Source organism: Martes martes (genome assembly GCF_963455335.1).
Source record: "Martes martes genome assembly, chromosome: 3".
NCBI classification, from domain to species: domain Eukaryota; kingdom Metazoa; phylum Chordata; class Mammalia; order Carnivora; family Mustelidae; genus Martes; species Martes martes.
This window is the reverse complement of record NC_137890.1, coordinates 11,962,290-11,988,061: the sequence shown is the minus strand read 5'-3', so window position 1 is coordinate 11,988,061 and position 25,772 is coordinate 11,962,290. Positions and strand designations below refer to the sequence as shown.

Sequence of the window (25,772 nt, the reverse complement as noted above, 5' to 3'; positions counted from 1 at the left end):
TGCACATACAAAACTCCAAGGAAGGGGCACCTGGGTGGCTCAGTGGGTTAAAGCCTCTGCCTTCAGCTCAGGTCATGATCCCAGGGTCCTGGGATCGAGCACCACATGAGGCTCTCTGCTCAGCAGGGAGCCTGCTTTCCCCTCTCTCTCTCTGCCTACCTCTCTGCCTACTTGTGATCTTTCTCTCTATCTCTCAAATAAATAAATAAAATCTTTAAAAAAAAAAAAAAACAACTCCAAGTAATAAAAGAGAATCTTGGGTATTTATTTCCCCAGGAAAAAATAGGACGAGGAAGAAACCAACCTTGATACTTCACGTTCCTGGGATTTATTGTATGTGGATGTTGCTTTTGTTCATACTGTTTTCCAACTTCTGATGCCACTTTATTGAGTGCACACAACTTTTAGAATCAGGACACAGATTTCGTATCCTACCCCCAAGACTTACAGACTCTCATTCTTAAGAACAGGAATGTATTTCATCTTTGAAACTCCAAAAAACCATTACTGGCCATTACCTGAGCGGTCTTTTGCGTCACACAAAATTTAAAAAGAGGTAGGGCATGGAAAAAACAAAACAAAAAAACAAAAGGTAAAGTTATCCATTAATACTAGCTGGTGCTTATCACATGCCATTCTAAAGCATGTAAATTCACTTTTCACACCGGCTCCTGCCTCACTTAACAGTTTCCAAAGAGAGTTAGAATGCAAACAATATGCAACTTTGCCACTCTTTCAGAAAATGACTAGTGAGTCCAAAATAACTTCATTCATGTGGTAGAAAAGGAGTTAAAGGCAGGGTGTGGATTTGCCATTGTAGAAACGAGTGTGTATGTGTGTGTATGTGTGTACATGCTTTAAATATGACTTTTCTTAAAAGAAAAAGACTTCTTCCTGAGGCTTAGGCCCATTGCTGGCTGCTTGGAAAAGAGCTTTCTTGGTTCGCAATTCCAAAGTCTTCCCCATCAGAGTGTCCTGCCACCAGCGCACAGAAGTCAGGGCGTGGTCCGGACCCCAGTGCATCCCCCGCTTGCTTCCGGACATTCACATCTGTGTCTGTGAGACGGGAGCCGTCGTGGAATAGATATTCATCTTCTCCGCGTTCTTTTTCTCATCCTCTTTATCAAACTGAGCTTCAATCTCCGCTGGATTGACGTAAGTGTAGAACCGGGCCATGACGGCGAATATCACGCAGACCACCAGGAGCAGCGCCGCGAACAGAACGTACTCAGCCCACTTGGAAGGAATTGGAGTTGGAGCAAGAAAAAAAAAACAAAAACAACACAGGTTATGGTACGGTGTGCTTTGGGAGTCCATTTTCTTGCTATGTCTAGGTAGGAGGTGCTCTGCAATTGAACCGTGATGGGAAATTGGTAGGTGACTACCATAGATACGGGATGGCCAACTTGTCCTGAATGCCCAAGTACAAAGATAACATTTTTTTGGAACCGCACTGGAGGGCAGAAACCAAGACTCTGGGAGGATGAGAGAAAATTCCTGAAAAACCCGTGTTAAGCGACAGAGCTGGCCTCTAGAAGGATGGGGACCAACAGAACAGCATACAGTACTCTTCAGCAAAAAATAACATGCAGACGTGTTCTAAGTTAAGACCCCCACATTATCCTTTGGCAGAATCTTGAGGTTAGGAGCTCACAGCAGGCGCGCGTGCTCTGATGGGACTTGGAGGGGGAAGTGAACAAACTGATAGGGTAAGGGACGACCCCCTTACAAGACGTATACTGAAATGCTAAAGGAGAGGGTTTCAGTTTCAGAGACGCTCTCATTTTATGTTAGCTGGAAAAATTACAACTACCCTCAGAAGGGCTCTAACTTTAGGTAACATGAAACTTTCTGGAAAATATGTCTGGCTTGGGGCCATTATGCAACATTCACAGAAGCTAGGAAAGATCTTTCCTTTGATAGTAAACCACATTAGGTAATAGTTATGTTAAGGCAAGTCTTGGTATTTTGTCTATCACTATCTAACTGTACACAACCAAGTAGAAATACAAAGAATCGGCACACATTTGGCCAAAGACGCATTTGGTCATCACCCTCTCTGGCTGGTTTTATTCAACCATTAGCTTTGATGACCATGTGTATACAGAGGTGGTGAGGGAGAGTCATCATGATGACCACAGACACACACAGTCTCTTTCCCCACCCCATACCTGTTCGCTGAACTGGCCTGCTCCCGCTACAATAAGCACAATGATGTTGCCTACAGCCACCGTCAACAGCCATCCTGCTTGAAGCACTGACTTCATGTTGGAGGGGGCCTGGGGAAACAACACACAGTCAGTCTCTAGATGGCAACGGCACAGCTGGAGAACACAACTTACCCATGCATTCAGTTGGGCAGTCCGCCCTCAAAATGCGCTTCGAAAGTGGGTTTCGCATTTATATGTGGGTTCACATATAAAAAGGCTTATCACTTGGATAACAAGACACCCCAAACACTCATGTACGAACATACGAGAATTCCTTGTTTCCCACTCTCCACATCCTCGCAACATTGTTGTCCTGAGTTAAATAGGCAAATCTATAGATGAATCAATTCTATGTCTACAGAAGAGTTTCCAAGAAGAGCCACCCATCCTGTTCTCTTTCCCCTAAATGGAGGCTACTCTCTGGGCCAGGAGCTTGCTCTGCTGTGAGCTTCCCTGCCACATCACGACACCCCTCTTGTCACCTATGATATGTCATTTTATTCGATTGTGAGGTCGTCACAGAAAGGGACTGTCCAACTCATATTTACGATCTTTACCGCAAAACTTAAAGGTGCTGGGCATTGTAGGGTCACAACGACCTTAACTGTATTTTGATGAAATTGTTGAGAAACTAGCTTCTAATCAGCAGAATTTACCTCATGAGTCTCATCTTTAACAGTTGAAAGCAATATCTTTTAACTTTTAAAAGCTGGTCTTTAATCAGCATGTCTACTGGTAGCTATGGAGAGATCTCACCTGAGCCTTAACGATTATGAGGACACAACCCAGAAATGAGCACCATAATGGACAGTTGACATCATTTAGTTGTTTCAGAACATAGACTCTGCTGCCTATCGTGGCCCTGGTCATGATCATTAATACAGCTTTTCCCCCTCAGGGCTGTAAATCTCTGGTATAGGATGTGGGAATGCAGAGTCATATGATACATGCGCCCAACAAGTTAAACAGAGTCATATTATTACTTGATAAAAACATGACTTGGGGGATCTCAAACACCTTGTTTGATGGAAGATACCATAATGCTTTCTAGAACCTTCCCCCCTCCCTCCAGAATCTTTTAAACTATAAATATATTGCTTATTGAAGTTAGGTCCCAACGGGGGTGGGGGTAGGCGAAGGGTGGTAGAAACAATGACCAAGAGACCTGAGAATATGAGAACTCCAGTCCTGTGACAGAGAAAACCACCTCGCCGCAGGTGAGGAGGAAATACTGTGGGATCTGCAGAGCCATGTTAACTGTGTTGGGCGAAATATCTTCAAAGATGTGCAGTTCGGGGCAGCCGGTATCCTAAACCAATAAGGCAGAAGAGAGAAGATATTAAAATGGAGAACTGCTTCTAGAATAAAAACTGCTCAAACAGGCAAATGAAGCTTGGACTTCTAGAACCATGTCATACGATTTGTCAAATAAATACACTTTTTATTTACTTATCTATTTATTTATTTAACATCTTAATCTTTTTCAGTTTTCCAAGATTCACTGTTTATGCACCACACCCAGTGCTCTATGCAATACGAGCCCTTATACCCTTTTTAAATATGCAACAGTGCATTTTGTCCTCACGACGAAATGGCCTTGGTTTTGAAAATCTGTTCACTAGCATTTTCCTCTTAAACCAGAGAGTAGAGTGGAAGTCCGGGTTTGTTTAAAACATTGCCATCTCTTTGAACTCAAAGTTTGTAAGTCCACGTAAATAGTCTAGGAAGAGGCATCAGATACTGGTCAACGTGGACTTTTAGTCAGCCTCAGTCGTCTGTTTATTTTTATTCTAAAAATAACAGCACACCGAAGTCAACAGTAAGTTAAAGAACTAGTGGCCAACTGAATGAATTCGAAGCCCGTTTAAAACACAGCTGCTAATGTTCCTCCATTTCAGTCGTGACCAGGTCCTAAATGTTTGAGTAGAACTTCTGATTCGACAGCATGACTTACTGACCTTCCTTCCAATGACATAGGTGAATGCACTCCCAAATTCAAGGTTGGATGATTGGAAATCTCTTTTACACTGTTGCGGAATCTGTTGGGTTGAGCTTATTGTAAAGTGTTTTCTGTGGAAAGAAAGAATGATATAGGTTAACTTTCCTGGTATTAACAGTTTCAATGTAGTGTTTAAGGAAAAACACCGAAATCCTTGAACTTGGGAGCACAGTGTCCAGGAGAGGTACTTACATGCCCGAAGGAAAAAACTGATACTCGCTGGCATTGTGACTGGTGACATTCACATAAACCTTGTCGCCCATTGTAATGTTGAAGCTCTCATCAAAACTGTTTATAAATCTGAAAGAGAAAACCATCGGTCTTGTGACTGCACCAAAGGGTACTTTATTTAGGTCACAGTATGTGCCCCTGAACTTGGGCTGTGATCTCTTTTGGAAGGGACTTAAGATGTTTATTGAAGAGTTCTAGACTTATAAAAGCAGAAGGAAGCCACCCCAGGTTTGTCATTGTTCACGCACTCATGAGAACACACCCACAGAACTGACCACAGTCTTCTGCTGGACCTGTTCTAAGTGCCTGGTAACTAGGAGCTAGTTCAGTGGTGTGTTGGGATATTAGCCTGGATGGAAACAGGAGCTGGTGCCCCCTTCAAGAAGGCAACACTTTGTGTTCCTTGCTCAGAAGGTTTAGAACTAAAGGATCCAAGTAGAAGTTGCTTAGTACCCTAACAATCTCCGTCCGGGCTTCTTTCTGGGGGTTGGGGATGGAAGGCCATTTTCTGACCTTTACCTCTAGGAGCCTGAGCAGGGAGGGGCCCCAAAGAGTGGAGAGGAAGAAAAGGGTCGGTCCGGCAACCAGAGACACTTTTGGGGAGTTCGCCTCCGAGAGGGAGGACTGTGTCTGCGGGACCTGGAGCGATGGTGACTGGCGCTCTGCTAGAACACAGATGCGAGTGTAGCACCCACAGCCTTGGTGCCAGGTCTCAAGGCTTCCGAGGGCTGCAAAGTCCTCCATGCCTAAGCAGCTTGCCTTTAAAGGACCACAAAGATGGCGACAGTGTGGACAGAAGATCAGATCCCTTCTTTCAGTGTTGCAGGCTATAGGAGACCCTGACGCTCTTACGGCACACCAGCCAGAGGGGTGCCGCTCCGAATGCGACTAGTGGATTTTTCCTGGACAGCTGAGGGAAAGCTTTCAGCAGATTATCCAATTTAAAGGATGGGCAGTCATAAGATCGTACACCCAAGGACTGCAGACAACAATTTAACCTGTACATTCCTAAAACATGTGGCCACATTTCATCGGCTTTGCAGCGACAAGGAATATTGGTCAAATTCTAGGCACTGGGACAACATTTCTCTGAATTAAGCTCAGGCCCTAAAGTCCCTGGGCGTTTGACCTGGTGTAGCGTGACAGGTGCCTCACCGAGAACGGACTCCTGACCCGGGCCAGCAGGAGCCGCGCAGTCCGGTGGACATCTCCGAGTGAAATGGCTGGCTCATAGGGTACCTCTCTGTTTAACATTCTGAGGAACAGTTTTTCAAATTGTCTGCATCATTTTATCATTCTATATTCCCACCAGCAGTGTAAAAGTCTTCCGATTTGCCCACATCCCCACCACACTTGAAATCCTTGAACTTGGGATTCAAGCTATTGCCTGCCTTTTTTGGTTGCTTTTGTTTTGGTTTTTGGTTAGAGCCTGGTGAGTGTGAAGTGGTACCTCAATGTGGTTTTGATTCTCATTTCCCCAATAATTAATGATGTTGCACATCTTTCCTAGGCTTTTTGACTTTTTCTGTGTTTTCTTTGGAGAAATGTCTCTTTCTCTCTCTTTTTTTTTTAAAGATTTCATTCATTTGTTTGACACAGAGAGAGAGCACAAGAAGGGGGATCAGGAGATGGAGAAGCAGACACCCCGCTGAGCAGAGAGCCCGATGCGGGGCTCGATCCCAGGACCCTGAGATCATGACCTGAGCTGAAGGCAGAGGCTTAAACCACTGAGCCACCCAGGCGCCTGAGAAACATCTCTTTAAATACTTTGCCCATTTAAAATATTGGGTTATTTGTCTTTTTACTTTTGAGCTGGAAGAGTTCTTTCCGTATTCAGAATCTCTTATCAATTATATGATTGCAAATACTTTCTCTCATTCTGTGAGCTGTGTTTTCATTGTCATGATGGTATCACTTGTAGCACGAAAGCTCTCCATGTGACGAAGCCCAAGTGACTATTTTTTTTTTTTTTTTTTTGGCTTCGTATCCAAGAAACTGCTGTCTAACCCCAGGTCACAAAGATTTACTGTTATTTTTCCTTTATAAATTTTATTGTTTTAGTTATATTGGGTTTGTGATCCACTGTGTACATTTTTGTGTGTGGTCTCAGGTAGGGTCTGACATCAGTCTTCTGCATGTGGGTATCTGGTTGTCTCAGTACCAAAATGATTTTAATAAACCCACCTTTAAATGCAGATTTCTATTTAATCTACTTATGACCATACTTCCTCCTTGAAGGATATTTTTCAGTATGACAGTCATGGAAACCAAGACTTGAAATGAACCGAACTTAAAACTAAGCTTATGCCTATGCCTAGATTTTTTTAAATCTGCAATTGAGCTTTTTAGAAATTAATGAAGCATATATAATGGTGTCATCTACATTAATGATTTTTGTACCACTAATGAATAAAAATACTTGTAAAATTTAAAAAATTTTTCTCATTCTCTTAATATATTTTTAAATTACTTATAATGCTCAAATTAATTTGGTATAATAATTATATATAATTTTTAACAGATACCATGTTCATGCATTATAGGTATATGCTTAAATATTTTTATTAGATGTGGTAAAAGCTTTATGAAGATTTTAAAATTTATTTATTTGAGAGAGAGAAAGTGAGAGAGAACAGGAGGGGGAGAAGGTCTGAGGGAGAAGCAGACTCCTTGTGGAGCTGGGAACCTAATGTGGGACTCGAGCCCGGGACTCTGCGATCATTATCTGAGCTGAAGGCAGTTCAACTAACTGAGCCACCCAGGCACCCCATGATAAAAGCTTTAAAGGCCACCTCTCTAGAGAAACTTTGTACATGGGGACAAAAAAAATCATATATGAATGGGAATTGGAGTACTGTTTTGAAAAATGGAAGCAACCTAAATTTCCTTGAAGAATGGGTAAATAAATTGTGGTATGTACATGCAATGGAATATTATATAGTGGTTTGTGTGAGTGGATAAGGGATACATATGGAAATATGGATAAATATTAAAATATTTTATACTATACTTTATAATACATAATATTGCAGAACATACACAGGACTATAATATATTAAGTTTAAAAACATGCTCAAGAACATGGTTTGTAAATATAATCATATATAGCAATATATAATGTTAAAAAATTCATGGGAAAGATCAATATCAAATTCTCAACCAATTTTGACCCCAGTATTGTCATTTTTTTTTTTTTTGAGAGAGAGAGAGAGAGAGAGAGAGAGCAAGCATGTGTAATTGGAGGGAGGGGCAAACAGAGAGTGGGGAGAGAGAAAATTTAGTAGGTTCCATGCTCAGCGTGGAGCCCAACGCAGGCCTTGATCTTATGTCTCTGAGATCATGACCTGGGCTGAAATCAAGAGTCTGATACTTAACCAACTGAGCCACCCAGACACCCCTGTCACTTTACTTAAAGGACCCTTTTGAAGGTAGTCCATGGAAGTCTTGCAACTTACTGATACCACATCATTAGAATGATTCCATTTTTTAAAAAATTCTCTCTACTCTTTCTTTAATTCATATATTACTCCAAAATCCAACCTCCTGAGTTTCTCAAAGTTGTTCTATTTATCAGTTAGTTTCTGACATTGGTTTTTCGGAACTTCCCTATTTTATGGATTCTCTCTTGGACATTGCTGAAATAATCAGTCTTTTGATCCACTGAAGAGGTGATGATGTCAATTAAAAGAAAAAAGTTTCTGGCTTACCTTTTACTACACGGGTGGGTTGGTGGGGTAAAATGTTGCTGATTTGATGTGTCCTTCTTTCCCAAGATCTCAACAAAGACAATTTTAAAGAAGAATGAAGTTTTAGCATAGCACCAGAACAAGAAAGGGTACCACAATTTAGACCTTTCGAAGTTTCCAAAGTTTTGGAGACATTTCTGAAGAAATCAAAACGATGGCTCTGAGCCATGAAGGACATCCCAGAGGTACTTCCAGCTCAGAGACTCAGATGCAAAGATTAGGAAAGGGCCAGATGACCAGCATCAGAGATTTCCTTCCAGATCTGCTAGGACAGTTGTATGTATATGCATGTGTGCAGGACAGAAGAACAATCCAGAAGACACAAAGAAGATGTTATGGGTTGAATTGTATCTCCACCCCTTCCCCAATTCATACGTTGAAATTCTAACCCTTAGGACGGCAGAATGTGACTGTATTTGGAAGTAGGGTCTTTATTCTTTTTTCAAAGATTTTATTTATTTGAGAGAGAGAGTGTGTGTGCATGCATGCATGAGTCAGGGGAGGGGCAGAGGGAGAGGGAAAAGCAGACTCTGCACTCAGCACAGAGCCTGACGTGGGGCTTGATCTCAGGATCCCAAGATCGTGACCTGAGCCAAAGGCAGGTGCTTAACGGACTGAGCCACCCAGGTGCCCCTGGAGGTAGGGCCTTTCAAGAGGTAAAATGAAGTTATGAGGGATCCAAGATCACTGGTGTTCTTAGAAGAAGAGATGATCAGGACACAGACACACAGAAGAAAGACCATGGGAAGACAGAGAAGGCGACTCTCTCTAAGGCAAGGCGAGAGGCCTCGGACAAAACTAATCTAGCCAATGCTTTGATGTTGGACTTCAAGCCTCCAGAACTATGAGGAAATAATTTTCTATTGTTAAAGCCTTCCAGCCGGTGGAACCTTGTGATGGCAGCCTTAGCAAACTCATACAGAAGAGAACAAAGAAAATGAGAAGGAACCAAAAATCAAAAGAACATAGTGCTGGCTACTATTCACATGTAGTTTTACTACAGAGATATGAGAACATCAAGGAGAAAGAAGATCCCCAAAGCCTGGTGACAGGAAAATTAAATCAACTACAGAGAGTGGCAGATGGTGTGTGTGTGTGTGTGTGTGTGTGTGTTTGAGCACAATTAGGTGTTGGATGCCAATAGAGACAAGCCTCCAGAATTTTGGGAAGAAAATGGCGGCCAGCCTATGACTAAGGAGGAGAACAGAAAAGCATTTTGGGGCCAGCAAGGACTTGCAAGTTGCCTCACAGATTTTCTTGGTCAGATATCTGAGCACAAGTTTGCAGCCAAACAAGAAAGTTGACCCAGGATTCAAGAAAGAAAGACGCTAACCTGGACAAATGGTAAAAATTCTGTGAGGACTGTGGCATCACCGGACTACAGAGCAAAATGCCCTTGTTACATCAAAGAGCATGCTGAGAAGATGGTTCTCAAAGAGGAAGGTGAACTCCCTGGGTCCATTCTCTGGATCACCCAGGAGGTAAAAGCTCATATGCTTTTGTCAACAAGAGGCCAAGTGAGTCACAGGAAAACCCAAAAGCTGTGTAAGAAAACCTTGGTTTAAAGACGTAGAACCATGGAACAATTCAGGGTATGTAATAGGCTATTCTCAGTAACCCTGAGAATTCAGAATTCAGAACATTTCCATCTGAGGATATATTTTCAAGGATATAAAGTTACATTTCCGTCCCTTTCAGGCTTTTAGTGCATTGTGACTAATATTTTGATAGTTAACTTGTAAATCCTGTTTATTAATCATTTGTAGAATTGACCTAGCACATGGGGAACAAAGATAAACATTACAAATGTTAATGTGAAACAAGCCAGAGGTAAAGAGAGATGAAAAGTTAATTCCAATTCCTCACAATTTCCATTAGTAAGTTAATATTCATCCTCCTAATCATACACTTTCCCTCCACTAGTTCATGTTTTACCGGTAACTGGTAAAAGCTGAAATCTGAAATTGTTAATGAGTGTCACAGGGAAACAGAGATCGGCGGTAAGAGTTGAGGCCAATAGGAGCTCTATCCTCGTTTCTCCCCCAATTTATTCAGATTTTCCAATCTTACTTAAATAGTGTATTTTCAGGTTCGCCTGAGTGGTTCAGTTGGTAAAGTGTCTGCCTTCAGCTCAAGTCCTGATCCCAGAGTCCCAAGATTGGGATGGAGCCCTGCATCGGGCTCCTCATCATCGGGCTCCCTGCTCAGCGGGGAGTCTACTTCTCCCTCTGACCCTCCCAACTCATGTTCTCTCTCTCAAATAAATAAATAAAATCTTTCTTAAAAGCGTATTTACAGTAAATTGGCTTTTTGGTGTACAGTTCTATGAATTTGAACACATGTCTGGATTCAGAGAAGCACCATCACCGCCAAGATATGGACCAGTTCCATCGGCCCCCGCATCTCCCTCATGCAGACCCATAGCCAAATCTCTCCTCCACTTCTAGCCAAGGCAACCACTGATCTGTTCCCACTTCCTTATTATTATTATTATTATTATTATTTTTTTTTTTTTTGGCCATTTCCAGAATGCCATGTAAATGAAATTACACAGTAGCTATGTAAGTTTTGAGACAGGCTTCTTTCATAGCACAATACATTTGAAATTCATTTATATTATTGCATGTATCAATAGTTCCTTTTTCCTAAGGACTATTCTGTTGTATGGATGTAGGATAGTCTACAGTCAATTGTCTGTTGATCCATCACCCACTCAAGGTCATTGGGTGACTTCTAATCTTTGGCAATTACGAATAGAATTTCTATGAACATTTGTGTTTAGGTTCTTATGTTGACATAAGTTTGCATTTCTCTAGGATAAATACCTGAGAACCAGATAGCTGGGTTGTGTGGTAAGTATACACTTAACTTTATAAGAAACTGCCTCACTATTTTTTAGAGTGGCTGTACCATTTTGCACTCCCGTTAGCTAGAGCATGGGAGTTCTGGTTGCCCTGTCTCCTCACCAGCATTTGGTACTGTCAGTTTAAAAAAAATTATTAAATCCATCTAATAGGTATGTCATGCAACTCACTGTGGTTTTAATTTATATTTTTTAATGGCCAACGATGTTGAGCCTATTTTCATGTGCTTCTTTGCCATCTGTATATCTTTGGTGAAATGTCTAAATCTTTTGTCTTTTTAAACTGGGTTATTTCCTTACAATTGTGTTTCGAGAGTATTTTATATATTCTGGATACAGATACTTAGTCAGATATGTGATTTGTAAATATTTTATACCAGTATGTAGCTTACCTTTTTCATTCTCTTAACAGTGAGATTTATAGAATAAATGTTTTCAGTTTGAATGAAATCTAATTCACCTATGTCTATATATCTATATGTACATATTAAAAGGACACATCACTCAGCCACTAAAAAGAAGGCAACCTTGCCATTATGACAACATAGATGAACCTAGAAACAGTAAGTGAAAACAAGCCAGACCAAGACAAATATTGCATGGTATCATGTATATACGGATTCTAAAAAACAGTTGGATTCATAGAAAAAAAGAGTAGAATGGTGGTTGCCAGGGACCGAGGGGTCAGAAACAGGGAGACGTGTGAAAGGTACAAATGTAGTTCCACAATGAGTAAGTTCTGAGGTTCTAATGTACAACGTGGTTACTGTACGTCATACTACATTGTATACTTCAAATGTGCTAAGCAGTTAGATCTTAAGCTTTCTTTTTTTTTTTTTTTTTAGGTCTTAAGCATTCTTATAACACACACACACACAAAAGGTAACTGTAAGGTGGTTGTGTTAGCTTGACTTTGGTCAATATTTCACAATGACACATACATCGAATCATATTGTCCACTTCAAATATAATTGATTTTATTTGTCATTTATACCTCAGTAAAACTGGAAGAAAATCATAGAAAAATAATGGTGTGATTTTGATAGTAATTGCACTAACCCTATGGGTCCATCTGGGGAGAACTGACATTGTCACTGTATTAAGCCTTCTAATCAACGAAGCCAGCATATCTCTCCATTGGTTTCACTTGTCATTAATATCTTTCATAAGCCTTTTGTAGTTTTAGTTCTCAAATCTCATTTATGTTTTTATTAGCTTTGTACCTAGTAGTTTGTCTTTTTTTGGAGCTATTATATAGTTTTAATTTTTCAGTTTCCAATCATTCATTGCTAGCACACAGAAATATGATTTTTGTTGTCGATCTTATATCTTGTAACATTTCTACACTCATCAAACTCACTTATTGGGAACCTGGGTGGCTCAGTGGGTTGAAGCCTCTGCTTTCGGCTCGGGTCATGATCCCAGGGTCCTTGGATCGAGTCCCGCATCGGGCTCTCTGCTCAGCGGGGAGCCTGCTTCCTCCTCTCTCTCTGCCTGCCTCTCTGCCTACTTGTGATCTCTGTCTGTCAAATAAATAAATAAAATCTTTAAAAAAAAATGAACTCACTTATTGAGTCTATGAACTTTTTTGGTAGAGTCTTTGGGACCTTCTGTGCAGGTCCTTACGTCAACTGTAAGTAGGAATATTTTGCTTCTTTTTTCTAGTCTCATTGCACTGGCGCCCAGAAGGATGTTGAAAAGGAGTGGAGGGTGTGGACCATCTTATAGGAAGAGCATTGAGACTTTCATCGTTCATTATAATGGCAGCTTGGGTTTTTTAGACATCCTTTTTCAGAGTCAGGAAGTTCCCTTCAATTACTAGTTTGCTGAGGGCTCTTTTAAAATCATGAATGGACACTGAATTTTATCAAATGCTTTTCCTGCATCCATGGATACGATGATATGGATTTGTCTCTTTAATTTATTAAGATGATAGATGATATTGATAGATATTTTTAAAAATATCGGACCGCCTTACACTGTTGGCGTAAATTCCTATAATCTCATTTTATAGCCTTGCTGCAGTGCGACTTTACTACGGGAAAGCATTACTTCCGTAAGAAGCTGATAAGACTTGAGTTTTCAAGAAATGTACATACCTGATGCCGTTTTCTCCTTTTTCTGGCTTCTGGTTAAGGCCATCCTTTACCTGAGAAAGAAAGCATTTTCAAATCTAATCCATTAGAATAAATTTAGATGACCATTTCAGCGCTTGAGAAGGAGAGTGATGTTGACATTTATCCTAGGAGCTAAGGGCGTATGATAACATTTGCAGAGCTCCATCCTTCAGTCCCGATTCTCCTGGAGGTTAAATGAGTCTCTACAATTTTTGATGTTTGCTTTCTAGTGCTTCCACAGAACACGACTATCCAAGAATTGAGAACAAATCACTCAAGAGCTCCCTAATAAAATACATGACCAAGAAGTCTTAATTCCATACCGCAGTTTTCTAGAAGGTCACAGAAGGTCACCTCACAGAACACCTCCCGCTCCTCCACTCAGTTCAACTCTACTTCCACGGTTTCCTAATATGCTCTGTGGCCCATCTAGATGCTGATATTTTGTCATGAAATATCTCATACGTATTTTTATTGCTTTTGCCTGATATTTTGACTATATCCTTTTCAGAGACTGTTTTAATTTTCCAATTATCCAGTGTGATTTTTTAACCACTACAATTTAAGATGTATGTAAAATTTTATCTCAAGAAGTTGCTAAGAATGCACCTATGTACTCTGTGTCACTTGCATGTGCTCACACACACCCACGACCGTGCCCCCAAATTCTTTTTTTTGGAGGAGGGTGTGGGGGCCAGGCATAGGAAGAATCTTAAGCAGGCTCCACACCCAGCACAGAGTCTGACACGGGGCTCGATCTCACAACCCTGAGATCACGACCTGAGTTGGAATCAAGAGTCGGACACTTTAATTGACTGAGCCACCCAGGCACCTCCCCCACAAAAGTTTTTTTTTAATTTTCAAATTAATTTAATTTTTAAATTAATATTAACCCTTCCCGTCCACCAATGTTTTCTTCAAAGTCAAATGACCTGTATCCTCAAAGAAGGAAAACTTGAGGATTAACTCTCACAATACTACCCGGGCTAAAGTGATGTTATACAACTGAAAGGCTCTGTTGGCGACATCACACCCAGTAAAGAATCAGCTGTAGGTGTCCAATGACTTACCACTTGGAAATGATTGGGCGCCCACACTAGAAGGGTGTGCCGATGGCCCTGCTCAAAGTTATAAGTCACTGCCTTGACTGGTGAACCAGGAGAAGAAATGTTTATACTTGTCAGTTTGTCTCCAGCAAAAGTCATAAAATCATTTGTCTGTATTGGGAGAGAAGGAGTCACAGTTAATACCAAAGAGTCTGGCTCTGCCTCGGTTCACGTTCACACACATCAAAAAATGCCTTGTGGGAGCTGGCATCGGTTTGTCTCAGCACCGCCCCTCCCCCACCATGGACTCCATCATGACGTTGTCTCGTGTTACGCAAGAATTAGACTTTTTGTACAGCACTTTACTTTTTGTTTCTTTTTCTGAAAATACATGTTCTGGAAATCATCTCTACCTTGAGGCAGAGAACAGCATCAGGGATAAAGGACTAACCGGGAGGAAATCAGTCCCGAGCTGCTCCAGGCACAGAAGCCAAATTTTCTTTTTTCTATAAGATCGTCAGTTTCATAAACTCCAAGGGAGCAGCTCTCTACTGTGGCTGAACAGGAAGGAGACCAGGTAAATCCAAACCTCTGGGCTCTCGGAATTCTCAGAGCTCTTCAGGTGATTCTAACGTGGAGTTCAGGTTAAAAACCTCTAATTCAGACCAGTGACCATGCAGATGAGGGCTTTCCAGCCTGGGCTGGGCTGACGTTCGGGACCAGATAAGTCTAGGTTATGGAACTGCGCGTCAGCCTCTCTGGCGCTCTGTTGTGACACTGAAAACTGTCTCCAGAAATTACCAGATGTCCCTGAGGTGGCCAAATGGTAGAGAACCACAGACAGAGCCTTGCTATTTAAAGTGTGGTTTCACGCACCAACCATGGCACCCCTCCCCTGAGAGCATGTTAAAAATGCAAAATTTTACAAATTCCCCAGGCGATTCACATGCCCATTAAAGTCTGAGGCACACCGGTCTAGTGCGAAGCCCAAAGAGACCGAGATACTAAGGCACTTCACTTCCATACTTGTAGGAATTACATAAAGATCGAGAAGATCAGTGTCTCCCAAGCCTATTATAACTCAGGTCAGAAGAGAAAAAAGAAAGTTGCATTTCTTTCTACTTACTTGACTCATCTGGGGAAGTGTCACTTCCATTCCAGGAAAAGATGCCGTCATGCTACTGTTCCCTATATTCAACACTTTCACTTGGACTTCATTTTGCTTGGGGAAGACTGGGAGAGTTCTCTGAGCAAAATAAGAGAAAGCTGGCAGTGATGTCTTCCATGCTTGAAGATCAGCCTGACCCCATCGCCAGCACCTCCACCCTCCAGCCGTGGAAAGTTGTCCTGGCCGAGAGACCGAACACCCCCTCGAGACCTCCCATCGCTTGCCTCACGGCACCCAGAGGAAGATGTTTGTACAGAACAGGGAAGTGATCACAGAGAGGCTGCCCTTGGTCCTAACACCTCCAGGCTGAAGGATGCCAGGAAATGAAGCCTCCTCTCTGAGGCGGTCAGAGCAAACACAACCCGAATGAGTGTGTATCTTGCTGTAGCACGGGAGATCTGCTCTCCTGGGAGGCCAGCGTCATCCCCTCTAATTCTGGGAGCCACGGCCATGGCCTGACAGTGCCCTAAACATCCTTTCACAAGTGATCTATGCGTCCTGCCTCCATACATTTGTTCAGGGCTCCTGCCTTTTCCCGACAGCACTCTTTCTCCAATCCCAGGGTCCCCAAAGCAACCTATTCTATTCTATTCTATTCTAGAAGTCTATCCTAGTTTCACAATGCATTTTTCACAAAGCTAGCCAAGTTCAGGAGCAAACGAGTACACCTGCATGAGCAGGAGCCCTACACATGGTAGCCAACATGTGAAAACAACTCCAATGTCCATCGACAGACAGACCAACTATGATTCCACTGTAAAAAAAAGAAGGAGATTTTGACACCTGCTACGACATGGATGAACCTCGAGGAAATTAGGCTCCGTGAAATCAGCCAATCACAAGGGACGGGTACTCTACAAATCCACTTACAGGAAGTACCAGCAGCAGACAAACTCATGCAGACAGAAGGTAGAATGGTGAGTGCCGGGGGCTGGCAGGGGCGGGGAGGGGAAGTGGGGAGTTGGTTTTTTGTTTTTGTTTTTTTTAATTTTTTATTTCTTTTCAGCGTAACAGTATTCATTGTTTTTTCACCACACCCAGTGCTCCATGCAATCTGTGCCCTCCCTAATACCCACCACCTGGTTCCCCCAACCTCCCACCCCCCGCCCCTTCAAAACCCTCAGGTTGTTTTTCAGAGTCCATAGTCTCTCATGGTTCACCTCCCCTTCCAATTTCCCTCAACTCCCTTCTCTTCTCCATCTACCCATGTCCTCCATGTTATTTGTTATGCTCCACAAATAAGGGAAACCATATGATACTTGACTCTCTCTGCTTGACTTATTTCACTCAGCATAATCTCTTCCAGTCCCGTCCATGTTGCTTCAAAAGTTGGGTATTCATCCTTTCTGATGGAGGCATAATACTCCATAGTGTATATGGACCACAAAATTAGCAAGACAGGAAACAACATGTGTTGGAGAGGATGTGGAGAAAGGGGAACCCTCTTACACTGTTGGTGGGAATGCAAGTTGGTGCAGCCACTTTGGAGAACAGTGTGGAGATTCCTCAAGAAATTAAAAATAGAGCTTCCCTATGACCCTGCAATTGCACTACTGGGTATTTACCCTAAAGATACAGATGTAGTGAAAAGGAGGGCCATCTGTACCCCAATGTTTATAGCAGCAATGGCCACGGTCACCAAACTGTGGAAGGAACCAAGACGCCCTTCAACGGATGAATGGGAGTTGTTTTTCAATGGGCACAGAGTTTTTGTTTTGCAATTTGAAAAGTGTTCTGGAGATGAGTTGCACAATAATGCATTTAACACTACTGAAGTGTACACTGAGACATGGGTAAGATGGTAAATTTTTGTTACCTATATGTTATCACACTTAAAAATTTAGAAGAAAAGTTAGAGAGAGAGAAGGAAGGAGGGAGAAAGACAGAAATAGAGAGAGACATACACAGAGACAGAGGGGAGGAGACAGGGCAGAGAAAGGAGGAGGGGAGAGGTGGGAGGAGAGCGTTTTACCTCCTGTCTCACACACTACACAACACCCGCTTCTATCCTGTTCTCACACTGAGGACACCAGGAATCTGGTTTAGTGCCACCGTGGACCTGGCAGACTGATGACCGGCGTGTGAACTAACATCACTAGGAACATGAGAATACAAAAGGCATCTTCCCGAAGACAGCTGAAACATTTAAAAAGGCTGCCTGTTTGACAGGGATGACCCTCCCCCCAGACTTCCTAGGCGTTCAGATTGTGAAAGAAGTTCTGCAAACTCCGACTCCCATTACAAAAACTGTGTCCACAGAAACTCCCTGTGTAACTGCCATCCCCCTGCCCCTGCCAAAGCACACCCATCCGACCCTCCTCCCGGCTGCCCTGTCGCAGTGCGGAGCACCCACGGTGCATGCTGCCTGGAGGGACCGTTTTGCCCCTGTGGCGTCTCCACGTGGTCCCTAGCTCCAGGACCTCCCTGCCTTAGCCCCTGGCCTCCCTGCGGTCCCAGAGAAAGACGCCTTCTGAACGCCCCACCCGACCCGCAGGAAAGGCCCCTGGGGAATCAGAGGGCAACTTACATCAATTTCCACCTGCACGATTGCCGCCACTACAAAAGCCATGGAAGCCAGGAACATTCCGACTGTCATCTTCTTCAAGGAGCTGGGAGACACGGGGAAGAATGACTCTCTGCCAGCCTCATACCAGCGAGCTAACGATCACACTCCTTTCCCACAACCCACCCGAACAAAACCAGCTTCCCTAAGGAAACACCAAATGAAATTGTCTCATGCTCTCTTATTTATGATCAAGACTAAGAGGGGTAAAGGTAATATAGCCTCTAATTTGCATTTTTACATTTAATTTCTAGAAACTATAGCTCAGGGGATACTTGGGATGATCGTTAACATGTCTATTGTCTACATATATGAAACGCTTTAATTAGAGGATTTTCGGGCTGCCATTAATAGAACTTTCAGTTTGAGGGCAAATTTCCAGAAACATCAGCACACCGGCCTCTAATTCAAATATAGTTCTTTAAAAACCCCATCATCTAGGTGGTGTGGTGGGAGGGGACACATTCTTTCCTCTACCACCCCCAACCTGCCAGTCACCTACGTGAAATTGAGGCCACATTTTGCAATCAGAGGATAGACCACAGCATCCACGATGGGGACCATGACGACGATCAAGATGGCGTTCACGGTCTGCGGCGGGAGCGGAAATGAACCGTTAGCCGTGGTCTCAAAGGTGACTTTGAACTCAGAAGGCAACTTAAGTATTTTCTTCCTACCTGCATCTGATCCGGCTGAATTTCAATAGCTCCCTAAAAAGAGGGGGGACAAGTCTTACTGAGAGGTTCCCACAGAGGATCAGCTGGGAGGGATGAAGAACGTCATGACGGGGAAAGGGGGTGAAAGGATTGGAGCAAAGGAGCAGTGACCAGGGGAGGTAGAGAAGCTTGATACCCCGAACTTACAATTTTCCCACTCATAGCTGTTGCTTGCAGTGTCCACCTGGAGCCCTGAAAAACGAATACGTTCAATGCATCACTTGGGGACGGGGGTTTTAAACATTTTACAAGCCAAGGTTGAGTCTTTTCCAGATCCAGAACGAAGTCTGGAGTGTTATGGGATTTAAATGTTTTTCTAACATCAAGTTTATCTTCCAGCTGCACTGGAACACTGGGTAAAACCAAACCCTTGTGTTTCTGCTGCAGAAAGTAACATGACATCTCGGGTGTCCCCCCCCCCCACACCCCCCAACGAAGAACCTACAAAGCGCTACTCTGAGATGCAGCTATCCTTAGGAAACCCAAAGATGTACATCTGAGACCTGTTGGAAAGCACGACGTCACCTGCAAGGTAGAGGAGGCCTCCGTTCACAGCTTCAAGAACATCATTATTGCCTAAGGGCCATTTCTGACAGTCTAGGCTGTCCTCAGAGGACAGAGGGCGATGGATTTCAACCTGGGCAGCCTAGTTACGTTCAACCTATTTTGTATAAAGGAGACTCAGGACTGTTCACATACACATGATTATTCCCACGGAGGACTGAACACATATGGGTTTCAACATAATCTGTCAACTCCATTTAGAAGGCATCGTGGAAAGTCAGGAAACAGGCCACTGCTTGAATTCTTCTTTATTTTTTTATTTTTTACGTAAGCTCTACACCCAACGTGGGGCTTGAATTCAGGACCCTGAGATCAAGAACTGTGTGCTCTACCCACTGAGCCACCCAGGCGCCCCATGCTTGAGTTCTTAACAGATGCCAGCCATGGATCGCTTTATCCACAGTCTCTCATTTGACCCCCACGGCCTTGTCACAGGTGATTAACCTTCCAGGAGGGTTATGGACTCCCCCTCGGCCCACCACTAAACGGCGATGAGTGTATTTCTAGTGCAGGTCTGATTCCAAGAGCTGGTTTCTACTCGACATGCAAATTTGCCTCCCTGTGCGTAAGATGCTGGTCTAAATCCTATACTTGCAAATAAGGAGATGGGTGTGTTTGCTCAAATTTTTTCCAAGAGATGTTTTGCCCTTATAATAATCCTTCCCGGGGGCACCTGGGTGGCTCAGTTGATTAAGTGACTGCCTTCGGCTCAGGGCCCGAGATGGAGCCCTGAGTCTGGCCCCCTGCTCAGTGGGAAACTTGCTTCCCCCTCTCTCTCTGCTCCTCCCCCCCTGCTCATGCACTTTCTCTCTCTCTCTCATAAATAAATAATCTTTAAAAAAATAATCCTTCCTGCACAATAAAACCTTATAAAATTTTTTAAAGCTCCAGTTTCTAGAAGAAACAGTATCTTATAACTTTAGTTACTGAGTACCATGCATTGAGTTGTTTAACCCAAATCTGAGAAATTCCTACGTCTGCTGGAGCGAGAGCAGGGCGACAAGGCGGTGAGCTGGGGTCCAGTTCCTTGCTCTGGTCAGAATGGCTTGGGCAGTCATTTCCAATCCTGGAAAGCACTGCTTGCTTACGTGTTCCGTTTTAGCGCTAGAGGTACCAAGCCCCTCTCAGCTTAAATACTCTATGGATCCCATAAAAGGCAATATTGTACATCCTCTGAGCACACTGTTTCAGAAAAACTAATTCTTTATTCTTAGTTTGATGGGTAAGAGTCGTACATACCTTGATCAAATCTTTCCCAGCTCTCCTTTACACACCTAATTTTCTTCATTGTTTTGCAACAGAAATGTGGATAGAACCATCTAGAATTTTTTGTTTTGTTTTGTTTTAAAGAAATTCAGTGTGGGGTGCCTGGGGAGCTCAGTTGGTTAAGCATCTGACTCATGATTTTGGCTCAGGGCACAATCTCATGGGTCGAGGGACTGAGCCCCAAGTCAGGCTCCATGCCCAGCAGGGAGTCTGCTTGGAGCTCTCTCTTGCCTTCTAATGCTGCCCTAACTTGCACGGGCACACGTGCACACACACACATACACACTCTGTCTCTCTCAAATAAATCTTAAAAAAAAAAAAAAGGAAACTCAGTGTGATCTAAAAATAAATGAAGTATAAAAAAGAAACCAGAAGAGAACATCTCTAGGAGCTAAATACTAGCTACCGCCCCGTCCGTGGTAGCACCCACAGAACCTCGGCTAAATACAGACATTTGTACAGAAACACCGCGTCACACTACCTGCTGGTCGAACAGGGCCCAGAACATTGGGAGTGGAATGTACAGGAACATCACCCTGGTGACCATCTTAATTTGAGAGATGAGCCGCTCCTGTTGAAGTGGGGAAAGGACAAATCAGCCACGACCTGTGTCATTCATGGCAATCAGCGACGTTGTCTTAGCGTGGACCTACTTGCAACCAGAGCCAAGCTGGGAGGTGACTAATTGTTCCAAGGAATCCTACCCCAGATTTTTTTTTTTTTTTTGAGAAAACCCCATACTCTTCAGCTATTTAACAATTCTTAGAAGGCACTTTACTAGAGGTTAAGTGTACTTCCAAGAAATGAAAACCCCACCCTCCACCGACTCTTCTGTTTTCAAACTAGTTGTGTGATCACAATCACATATAATTAATGACAGATCACACCAAATGAAAAACTATGAAAAGATAACATGGTTTCCAGAGACATTCTACCCATTGTTTATCAAGCTCTGCTCCAAATTAAAAAACACTCTTGCGTCGTCTTATTTAAAACCCTAACCGAGTTTACAAGGCTACAGCTGATAATTTTGTGCACGTGGCCTGAGTCACAGGAATCGCGCCCAGGCTGCTGGCCTCCTGGAGGGGGACCCGGGGCCACCACGGCGGGACGGACCACTTACATCGTATTTCTCTCGAGCCCAGTCCAGCCAGTGCTCCCTCTTGGGAAACTCCTTACTCCGGTGCCTAAACCTATTTTTGAGGGCAAACTGAAGGAAGGAAGAGAAATCAAATTTCAAAACAGAACCAACTTCTTTATCAGGAAGACACATTCCAATGAAATTGTCTTTCAGGGAAAACTGTGTTCCCGAGAAATGAGGGATATAAAATTGTATATGTTAGTGTAACAATGACACAAAAAGACATAACCTGCATTTATTTCTAATCTCTTCCTAACTATGAGACTCTGAGTGGGGTAAACAAAGTCACACCACTTTACTGTCCACGCCCTCTGGAGAGGAGCATTCAATGGAAATATCATGTGTGATTTGTGATTTTAGTTTTCTGGTAGCCATATTAGAAAGATACACAGATACACCTGAAACTGATATAATACAGTGCCTCAACCATACGAGAATTAGGGACACCTGGGTGGCTCAGTTGGTTAAGCATCTGCCTTTGGCTCAGGTCATGATCTCAGGGTCCTAAGATCTCTCTCAAATAAGTAAGTAAGTAAATAAATAAATAAAATCTCTCATTCTCACTGTCTCAAATAAATAAAATCTTTAAAAAAAACTGTACCAGGGGCACCTGGGTGGCTCAGTGGGTTAAAGCCTCTGCCTTCAGCTCAGGTCATGATCCCAGGAGGGTCCTGGGATCAAGCCCTGCATCGGACTCTCTGCTCCTCGGGGAGCCTGCTTCCTCCTCTCTGCCTGCCTCTCTGCCTACTTGTGATTTCTGTCTGTCAAATAAATAAATAAAATCTTAAAAAAAAAAACTGTACCAGAATTAAAATTAAAATAAAAAATATATATGTTAAAAAAGTAACAGGTGAAATTAATTTGAAATATGTTCGGTTATTTAACCCAATAAACCCCAAATATGATCTTAACAGGTAATAAATTAAAAGTAATGGTTAATCAATCATGAAATAATTATGGAAACAATTATTAATCCTACCAAATATTAAAATTAATGAGAATTTCTACATTTTTTTTTCATTTCAAGTCTTCAAAATCCAAGGTATATCTTACACTTTTGGAACATCTCAATGTGGATGCTCAATTTTTATCAGAAATGTTAGATTTGGGTTTACTTTTCATAAAATTTATGTCTTGAAATGTCAATATACCTAAGTTGTTCCAAAGATACTTAATTCCACTCACTGAGTGGAGCACCGGTTTTAAAATTTAAGACTGAGAACCCACTATCCAGAAATACATTTATATGAAGTTATGTAATTTAGATTAATTTGAATGAAATGCAACTTAAAACTCAGTTTCTGGTTGCACTTGCCACATTTCAAACGTGGGACAGCCACACGTGGCTGGTGGCTACCAGGCTGAGGATTTAGGTCCACCATACAGGCAGCAAGAGAAGGCAATGCCCCAGGTGGCTGGAGGGGACACGTGTGACCACCAGGCAGGGACTCAAAGCGACAGGCTGACTCGAGAACACCGGGAAGTACGATTCTTGTGACTCTAAACAGCTTCACGTTGTTCTTTCATTGTTTAAGTTGTCAAGTCTTTGTTAAGGAAGGACTTGGAGAGAGAACTGGTAAGATCTGCTTTTAGCTTAGGAAAAAACATCTGTAGTGGGAACTGATCTCATGTGAGGGGAAAGTGCAGGAGGAATAAACGACAAGAGGAGGGAGGTTTTCTGACCTTGATAGGACACATTTATTTCACAACGTAACGTACATGTGTAAAATTTAATGCAATAAAGCCAAGTAAAGGGCAAATAAAGGGCTAAAATTATTTTAAGGCTGTCTTTTCACCCAAGACTATCCACACATGTGTTTTGTTTTTTTTTTTTTAAATAGATAAGTGATACATTTCCTCTGATTCCACAATGGTCTGTATATTTTAAAAATGGAGACTATAGGGGCGCCTGGGTGGCTCAGTCGTTAAGTGTCTGCCTTCGGCTCAGGTTATGATTCCCAGGGTCCTGGGATCAAGCCCCGCATTGGGCTCTCTGCTCAGCGGGAAGCCTGCTTCCCCCTCTCCTACTCCCCCTGCTTGTGTTCCCTCTCTCACTGTGCCTCTCTCTGTCGAATAAATAACATCTTTTTTAAAAAATGGAGACTATATAGGGAGGAAAGTTATTTGATTCCTTTTTAGAAAGATTCCCTACACTCAACATTTATTTCCTGCCCATATGGACATATACCACATAGATGCAAACAAAAGAAACCATATCCTGCATGTTCCTGTCACCAAACGGTCTGAAAACAAGGCTTCCGACGGCTCCATAAGATGGACAGATGCACTATGAGTTCAGCACTGTTCTTCTGTTTCCAGCAATTTGGTGTTATGAATTTTTGCTGTTAGAAATATTAGAGTGATAATCTTTACATGTGAATCTCTGCTCATTTTGTGTTCTTTTTTTTAAGATGTTACTGATTTATTTGTCAGAGAGAGAGAGCACAAGCAGGGGAGAGGGAAAAGCAGACTCCCCACTGAGCAGGGAGCCTGATGTAGAACTCGATCCCAGGACCCTGGGTTCACGACCTGAGCCAAAGGCAGAGGCTTAAACGACTGAGCCCCCCAGGTGCCCCCATTTAGTGTGTTCATTTAAAAACTTATTTTCTTTGGGGTGCCTGGGTGGCTCAGTGGGTTAAACCTCTGCCTTCGGCTTGGGTCATGATCTCGGGGTCCTGGGATCGAGCCCCTCGTTGGGCTCTCTGCTCAGCGGGGAGCCTGCTTCCCCCTCTCTCTCTGCCTGCCTCTCTGCCTACTTGTGAGCTCTGCCAAATAAATGAATAAAATCTTTAAAAAAAAAAACAAACTTATTTTCTTTGCCTTAATTCCTGAGAGTAGCATGGCTGACACTTTACATACTTCAGATCCATGAAACGCAGCATGAAACCATGACTCCCACCTTCGGCTTCACGCCTTCCCGACCGACATCAGCCAGGGACTGCTGGTTGGATGGCTGAGAGTCGCTCTGCTTTGCCTTTCTTTGACCACCCATCTAACCGAACAGTTCAAAATCCCTTTCTATCCCTCCCTGTTTGAGTTCCATTTGTGTCCTTTTCCATTTGGTGAGTTTTATAAGAAACTTCAGTTTATCACAACAGCTAAGAACAATAATAAAACGTTTAAAGAACAGTCAACGCTCCATTGCATTTTACTTTAAAGGAAGTAGAAGGTTCTGGGGTGATTAAACGTCTTCAAGAGAGAGAGCTACTAAAATACTTACACCAATGCACTTGACAACCTTAGCCATGACATTACCCTGGGGTTGAAACTTCTTGTACATTCCACTGCCAATGACGAACACAACTGGGAAGGAAAAAGACATGTTAACAAGGCATTGGACAGAACTACCTGGGACCTAGAAGATGTGCTTTTATTTGAGTTATAACCTTGTTTTGGATATCCTGAGATTACTCACAGAACGGGCTTGCCTACCTATCTCCCCGATTAGAAAGTGCTTTGGGTTCTAACATTTGCTGGAGTTTCTGAGCGATGTTGTATTTGTGTTCTCATACACAGACACTGAAGCTTATTACTACTAAACCTACTCTTTGATATAAGAATGACTCAGACGGATTAAATGAAAATTTACCTAATGCCAACTGAATACAATGTTTGGCCTAGAACGGTAGTTTTTGAAATCCTCTCTATCTCCTTACGCAGCATCAGAGAGGAGAAGGTGTATATGAGCCTTTTAGGGGAGTGGGGCACTCTTTGGAATTATGGAAGAAAATAGGCACAGGAAAGGGGGAAATATTGAGCTCTGGCACAGGTGTACGGATAAAGTGAGATGGCTACAAGCTGGGCAAACAGGGTTAAAGTGGGCACACCAAGTGCTCTTAAAAACTAAAAAAAATCAGAGAAAAGTACAACCCAACTGACTGAGCCACCCAGGTGTCCCCTCTGGTGGAAACACTTTGAGATGATACTTTATGGAAATCTAGACACTCACTGGAAGTATTTAAGCAGGAATTGGACCAGGTTGCCTGGTCTCGGGCAAGCTGGAGATGAGACATGTGGATGAGAACAAATGTTTTCAGCCACGGGGTCGTCGAGTCTAACGGAGTCCATCACTTCCACCTTAGTCTGCCTAAATAGTATCAGACCTTTCAGTGCCCAGCTCAATCGATCCCTGTTCCTGTAGA

General features: G+C 42.8%; 1 protein-coding gene across 1 annotated transcript in view; it reads right to left on the bottom strand.

The window, feature by feature from the left end:
- Positions 1-312: 312 nt before the first annotated feature.
- The window catches only part of SLC15A1 (solute carrier family 15 member 1), a 49,549-nt gene continuing 24,089 nt past the window's right edge, over positions 313-25,772 (bottom strand). The window contains exons 9-23 of the mRNA XM_080798573.1: positions 24,851-24,933; positions 21,613-21,699; positions 20,971-21,060; positions 18,807-18,851; positions 18,621-18,653; positions 18,446-18,534; positions 17,908-17,989; positions 15,339-15,458; positions 14,237-14,383; positions 13,149-13,198; positions 4,402-4,509; positions 4,169-4,280; positions 3,376-3,519; positions 2,172-2,279; positions 313-1,236 (exon numbers count right to left, since the gene is read on the bottom strand). Of these exons, the coding sequence (XP_080654699.1) occupies positions 1,045-1,236; positions 2,172-2,279; positions 3,376-3,519; positions 4,169-4,280; positions 4,402-4,509; positions 13,149-13,198; positions 14,237-14,383; positions 15,339-15,458; positions 17,908-17,989; positions 18,446-18,534; positions 18,621-18,653; positions 18,807-18,851; positions 20,971-21,060; positions 21,613-21,699; positions 24,851-24,933 (1,490 nt within the window). The 3' untranslated portion in view covers positions 313-1,044. The remainder of the gene's footprint in view (positions 1,237-2,171; positions 2,280-3,375; positions 3,520-4,168; positions 4,281-4,401; positions 4,510-13,148; positions 13,199-14,236; positions 14,384-15,338; positions 15,459-17,907; positions 17,990-18,445; positions 18,535-18,620; positions 18,654-18,806; positions 18,852-20,970; positions 21,061-21,612; positions 21,700-24,850; positions 24,934-25,772) is intronic.